The sequence below is a fragment of the Rhododendron vialii genome, chromosome 5a, assembly GCF_030253575.1.
Source record: "Rhododendron vialii isolate Sample 1 chromosome 5a, ASM3025357v1".
In the NCBI taxonomy this organism is placed as follows: domain Eukaryota; kingdom Viridiplantae; phylum Streptophyta; class Magnoliopsida; order Ericales; family Ericaceae; genus Rhododendron; species Rhododendron vialii.
In genome coordinates, this window is record NC_080561.1 from 40,645,639 (window position 1) to 40,653,197 (window position 7,559).

At 36.3% G+C, this 7,559-nt stretch overlaps 1 protein-coding gene across 1 annotated transcript; it reads left to right on the plus strand.

Annotated features, from left to right (window-relative positions):
* The first annotated feature begins 3,777 nt into the window (after positions 1-3,777).
* LOC131327931 (uncharacterized) lies at positions 3,778-5,579 on the plus strand. Its single transcript, XM_058361050.1, has 4 exons — positions 3,778-4,463; positions 4,901-4,991; positions 5,148-5,273; positions 5,358-5,579. Exons 1-4 carry the CDS (start codon positions 3,778-3,780, stop codon positions 5,577-5,579), a joined length of 1,125 nt encoding a protein of 374 aa, XP_058217033.1.
* Positions 5,580-7,559: the final 1,980 nt, after the last annotated feature.

The window sequence follows — 7,559 nt, forward strand, 5'->3', positions numbered from 1 at the left end:
TATGCCCCCTTTAGTCCCGGCGCTACATTGTGGACAAAAATACCCCTCGCGGGTCAAAACAAGCATCCCGGATCCTCTCGCGGGTCAAAAATACACCTTGCGGGTCACGTTCCCGAACCCTCTCCATACGGCTCAACAAAACCCTCTCTCTCCCCAACCACTACAGAACCACCCTAACTCTACCGCTACAGAACCCTGACTCTTCCGCTTAACAACGCTTTCTCTCTCTCTCTCTCGTGCAATCGATCACGCAACAACATTTCAATATGGCAAAAAAAGGTATGTACATTAAAGAATATCGAAAGTCTATGCGAAATTTCTATGCGAACTGTAAAATATGTATATAAGAACCCTAACTCTCATAAACGTGTTGCGTCTATGTGAAGTATGTGTTTTCGAGTTATGTGAACTGTGTGTAGGGTTCTATGTGAACTGTTCTCGATCAGCTCCTTCAAGGAGGAGACTGGCCAGTTATCCTACGGCGAAGAGGTCAGGAAAATGAGCACTTTCGATGGTTTCGCTTTAGGTTTTTCATTTTTGAGTTTTTAATATGAGAATTGTGTATTATACATGACATCTGTCTATGAGAACTGTGTATTTTTCTACTGGAACATTGTATTTTCCTATGAGAACTGTTTATTTTTCTATGAGAACTGTGTACTATACCTATGATGAGACAACGTAAACACTCTATCTAACTTTTGTTCATATATTTAACGGGACACAAGAAGACTTACAAGATTTGAACTGTGTATTCTGTTCCGAAAGAATACATTTTTAAAAAGTTACACGTCATCATACTTATCCATGAGAACTGTATATTTTTCTATGAGAACTGTGTATTATACATGAGATTTGTCTATGAGAATTGTGTATTTTCTACTGGAACATTGTATTTTTCTATGAGAACTGTGTATTTTTATATGAGAACTGTGTATTATACATGATATCTGTCTATGAGAACTGTGAATTTTTCTACTGGAACATTGTATTTTTTTATGAGAACTGTTCATTTTTCTATGAGAACTGTGTATTATACATGAGATTTGTCTATGAGAATTGTGTATTTTCTACTTGAACATTGTATTTTTCTATGAGAACTGTGAATTTTTCTATGAGAACTGTGTATTATATATGACATATGTCTATGAGAACTGTGAATTTTTCTACTGGAACATTGTATTTTTCTATAAGAACTGTTTATTTTTTTCTATGAGAACTGTGTATTATACATGAGATTTGTCTATGAGAATTGTGTATTTTCTACTTGAACATTGTATTTTTCTATGAGAACTGTGAATTCTTCTATGAGAACTGTGTATTTTTATATGAGAATTGTGTATTATATATGACATATGTCTATGAGAACTGTAAATTTTTCTACTGGAACATTGTATTTTTCTATGAGAACTGTTTATTTTTTTATGAGAATTGTGTACTATACCTATGATGAGCCAACGTAAAAACTCTATATCAATTTTGTTCATATATTTAACAGGGCACAAGAAGACTTACACACAAGATTTGAAAACTTCTTACGAGATAAGACCAAGAACACTAACAATGGAGGAGGCAGGAGTCATTACAAGATCGAAAACTCAACCTGACTGGCCAGCAACCTCCATAGTTAGCCAATCATCACAGTACTCTTCGCAAACTCGGGGAAAGAAATCACAAAGACTTACCCAACAATCTGAATCTGAACCAGACTCCCCAATTCAGACCCAAAAGCAAACCCAACGAAAGAAACATTGGAGCCCAAAACAGAAAAAGAAGGCCACGAAACAAGAATCAGAATCAGAATCACAACCAGACTCCCCAACCCAGACCCAAAAGCAATGCACATTCAGGTCTAATGTAATAGGAACAGTGGGGCTATTGTCAAAACTGAACTTGAACAATGCCCACTTAGAGCTCTTGAAACAAACACCGTTTTGGATGCTGATTGATGCCATTAGGAAAGGCAAATTAGCGGAAAAAGCTTGCATGAAGCATGATAAAACCATCCTGAGTATCATTCAGAACTATGATACCAATGACAGCAAGTTCCTCATTGGTGGTAAGAAGGTTGCCATAACAAGGAATGACATCAAGCTAATCTTTGGAATAGCTTGTGGGAACAAACAAATAGGAGATTTGAACAAGAAGAAAAATGATGTTGCATTTGCAAAAAGAAGGGGGATCCAGGAGGCAAGGATTGGTAGTAAAAAGATGAAAGACATGATCAATGAAATACTGCAAAAAAAAGAGGAATCCATAACTGAAGAAGACATCCAAGATGTAGTCCGCCTTGTATGCATGTTCATTTGCTTGACGCTGTTCTTCTCCACATCAGGAGTCACCATTGCATGGACATATGTGCATTGCATGGAAAAAATAGAAGAAATAAAAGACTACGACTGGGCGCAATCCATTGCAGAAACATTGAATACATCAATGCACAAGTTCCATGACAAACCAAGAGATGCAACAGGAAGTGTGGTGGCATTGATGGTAACTTAAATCTATTTTGCTATGAGAAGTATTTTTGGGTATTCTAATAATTTTCTTTTATTCTAATAATTTTCTTTTACCTGTTTTTGCAGTACTGGATTTGTGAACACACGGATTTGATTGCACGACCAAAAAATGAAGCAATTCCAAGACTACTAAACTGGAACACCTCAGACCTGAAAAAAAGAATTGATGATTTTAAAGATTTGAGCAATCTCAACATTACGGTATATACACTAATCAAATTGCTTAACTTGGACACGAAAATACACACTTCTCATAGAAAATTACACACTTCTCATAGATAAATACACACTTCTTATTGCAAAAACACAGTTCTCATACTGCAAAATACACATTTCTCATAGCAAAAACACAGTTCTCATACAAAAAAACACACTTCTCATACACAGTGCTCATAGAAAAATACACGGTTATCATATGAAAAACACAATTCTCATACAGAAAAATACACACTTCTCATACACAGTTCTCAATAAAAATACACAATTCTGATTGTGAGTTCACATCTTTCTGGTATATGAGGAAGAACTTCAAGAAACATGTCAAGAGGCTCAAGTCTACAGCATGCCACACCCAGAAGTTGTAGATGACAATGACAGGGAAACTATATCACAGATGATGCAGCATACACAATCTCCTCAAAGTCCGGCACTACGACTTGATGAGATACACTTAACTGAAAAACAACAAACATCTTTTCTTGTGTCAACATCATCTCCTGAGAAACAACAAGCAATGTTCTCACAATCACAATTAGGCGAGACTATGGTTCAAAGTACCTACCAACCTGTGGACTCCATTAATTTCAGTCAGGGCCTAATTAAAGAGCACAACTAGATGGGTAAATTCTGTGACAGCTTACTGGAGGACAATGATCAAGTTATCATCAAGGATCTTCAGCAACAAGTCCAATATATTCAGAATCAAAAACAAATACTTGAACAACAAAATCACGGACTTCAAAAGGACAAGGATACAATGAAAAATGAGCTGGAGGAAATGGAAAAAGAACGGGATGCAATGAAAGAAAAGCTGCAGAAGATCGTAACTATGTCCAACACAATGTTGCAGGCCTAAGAACAACACAAGTTCCTTATAGAGAAGACTGCAGTCTTGGAAAAGGACAGCGATACAATGAAAAATCAGCTGTTGGAAATGGAAAAAGAAAGGGATTCACTGGAACAAAAGTTGCAGAAGATGGATACTGTGTCAAACGTTTTGAAAAAGGACAGGGATGAAATGGAAAAATAGCTGCTGGAAATGAGAAAAGAAAGGAATGAATTTGAAAAACAGAAACATATGATGCTGCAACAATTTGAAATTGAGAAGAACAAAATCAAAAAGGCCCTTACGATGCAAATTGAATCCCTAATGACCGAGAAGGGCCAGCTGCAAAAGTATCTGAGCACAACTGAACAAAGGCAAAAGGCTATAATTGTTCAAAAAGATGCAGAAATACGCAGCCTAACCAACAAGCTTTCCCTCACCAGCAAGCTTTCTGTCCAACCGCAACATACCAAAGAACCTCAAAAGCAGTTACCGGTTCTCGAGACTGATTCCTCTTTGCTCACACAAAGATGTGAGGAAGCAATACATAACATCACACAAACGTACACTGATCAGAAGATTGAGCAAGTGGTTCATGAAGTTACACAACTATATGCTCATGCCGGGAAAAATTCTGAAGGGGACAACAAAGATGATAATGCAAAACAAAGACCACGAAGGCAAAAAATGGATGACAACTATTACTATGGTTCAATCACAAAGGATGGTCGCAAAAAAGAACAAATTGTCCTTGACGAAAGTAACGAGCCACAAGCAGAAATCAAGAAACTTGATGACAAGATTCCTCCGCAAGGAAAAAAGGCAGACATTGTCCTAGCCTTGCTACCTGACGAATGCCAAGAAACGATCAGAAAATTTTGGGAACTCGAGGAGGGATGGTAAAAATGCTAAACCCAACAATTTAGTGTATTATACATGACATCTGAAGTTAGTGTATTATACATGACATCTGTCTATGAGAACTGTGAATTTTTCTACTGGAACATTGTATTTTTCTATGAGAACTGTTTATTTTTCTATGAGAACTGTGTATTATACATGAGAATTGTGTATTTTCTACTTGAACATTGTATTTTTCTATAAGAACTGTGAATTTTCCTATAAGAATTGTGTATTTTTATATGAGAACTGTGTATTATACATGACATCTGTGTATGAGAACTGTGAATTTTTCTACTGGAACATTGTATTTTTCTATGAGAATTGTTTATTTTTCTATGAGAACTGTTTATTTTTCTATGAGAACTGTGTATTATACATGAGATTTGTCTATGAGAATTGTGTATTTTCTACTAATGTTATGTATATCATGCAGTACGCACATATGGGATTGTGAATTAGATGACCTGCGCATATATCAAGAAGATGTGAGGTTTCTGCTATGTGATCGAGAATTAACAGGCCAGGTAACACAATAAAGAAGCAACTCTCTTTCTGTATTTTAAGAGAAGTGTATATGAGATCTGTGCTTTTGTATGAGAACTGTGTTTTTTCTTTCAGAATTGTGTTTTTTCTATCAGAACTGTACGTGATAAACAAATACTTTTTACATTCTGATACAGCCAATAGATGCCTACGTCCACTTGCTGACTACAACACTACAACCACCAATATCTGGACCGTCCTTTTCATTGGGAATAGAAGATTCCCAACAAGATATGCCATTTGTCTTCAACAGCTTTTCATCAGTAAGAAAAGCAAGCCCTCTCTCACAATTCATGTAGCATACACTCACAGTTAAGAGGTTGCCTAATTATCTTCTTTCCAAACAGACCTTCCTTGGAGGTAATCAAAACTCAGCTAACAGAGCACTTGATGTCGTTCGCTCAAAGATTTTGAACACCAGAACAATCCTTATCCCAATATTTGGTTCAAACTATTATACTTTGCTTGAGCTAGACACCATTGACCAAGAATGGAGGTTCTACAACTCCATCCACAGACAAGGGAGAAGAGATAAATACTATGAAGCAACTGCCAATCTGGTAATATAATCCCTCCTTATTCTAAGAAAAATATATGAACTCTTTCAACTGTGTATTATAGTCTACGTGAACAAACTATGTGCAATGTGTATCGTTAATGTATCCATGATCATATTCTGTAACAGAGAAAGAATGTCACGAACTACATCAACCAACAATGCAAGAAGAAGATTAAAACCTCTGCAAAGCTCGTGGACGATGCACCACAACAAGAACCAGGCTCGTAAGTATCCTTCAACTACCAAAACTTGTCACTGCATCTTATATAAGCCCCTAACATTAGTCTTGTATTCACAGGGTTGATTGTGCAGTTGTTGTTGCCTACATCATTCGCCAAAAGCTAATGAAAAAACCAATTCAAAGCGACCTTACAAAGCAACAATGCCTTCAAATGAGAGCTGATATTGTGCAAGCATTTGTCAGTGATCCGAAGAGATCATGGACTCCAGAGATCTATCATAATAGGATGAAAAATCTCAGACTGCAAAAATATTATGATGACCAGGAGCTTCTTGAAGAGAAGAAAAAAAAGGCATAGATTCAACTTACTCATCAAAGTTGGTAGTGGTATTGTTCATCAGTTGTATAGTGGTTAATGAGTTGTTTAGTTTACTGGTAAATGAAGATATACAATCTCAAACTGCAAAAATAGTTTTGGAAGTGAAAGTAGTGCAGATGGGTAATGACATGGTGGAGGTGATATTCATGACTTGTATAGTGGTTAATGCGTACTGTTCAGTGTAGTGGTTAATGAAAATATACAATCATCTTTCTCTGAACTCTATTTTTCATTGTTCAAAGTTTGCAGTTCGCATTGGAGAAAAAAGGTAGTTCTCATACACAATTCTCATACAAAAATTTGCAGTTCGCATAGAAAAAAAACAGTTCTCATACACACTTCTCATACGAAAATTCACGATTCTCATAGAAACCTAACATAGCAGAAACCTCATTAACTATTGCAAAAATATTAGTTTCGGATGTGGACTAGTTTTGAATGTGAAAGTAGTGCACATGGGTAATGACGTGGTGGAGGTGTTGTTCATGACATGTATATTGGTTAATGAGTTGTTTAGTTTAGTGGTTAATGAAGATATACAATCATCTTTCTCTAAACTCCATTTTTCATTGTTCACAGTTTGCAGTTCGCATAGAAGAAAAACACAGTTCTCATAGAAAAAACACAATTCTCATACACAGTTCTCATAGGAAATTTCACAATTCTCATAGAAAATAACCAATTCTCATAAAAAATTTAAAGGGTATTTTTGTAAATTACATCTTCAACGTGAAACCCTATTTTATGTGGCCTATAAATACCCCTCTTCCTCTTCCCATTTCTTCATTTCCCACCCTCAACACAACTACAACAAAAAAATCCTAAAAAATGGCAGAAGACTTGGCAAGACTCATCAAAGATGTCGTAGATGCATCACTCAAAGAGACCAGTGAAAAACTTGATGAAACCCAAGCCCGATTCTTCGAAAACCAGGACAACATCAACCTTCTCAAGAAAAAAGTGCAGATCTTCAAAGATTGGAAACTTGCCAAAAATTTGGCAAAAGGAAGCGGAAGCGGAAGAAGCCACTACTAGCAGAAACGTGCGACCAAGAAGACAACCACCAACTAACTAGGGATCTAATTTTTCAGTTTGGCTGTTCTATGTTTTTTTCTTTCTTTCTTTCTTAGTAAATCTCTTGTTTAAATCTAGTACTTTCTTCTTCTCCTTGTATTTGGATCTAGGTATGTGCTTTTCTTAGAAGAAACGTTGTACTTTCTTCTTCTCTTTGCAATCATGGCTTTTGTAGTTTGTTGTGTTCAGGAAATCTCAATCTCTAGTCTAGGCACCGGTTGTTTGCTAATAAGTTGCTTTTAGTCAATCAAAACTTTTCCAATGAAGTATGGCTACAATACCATTTTGTTGTCTATTGCTAGCTTCAGTTTTCTCTTAACCTGGTCCTTCGTGAAACACTGTTGGACTTATGGACA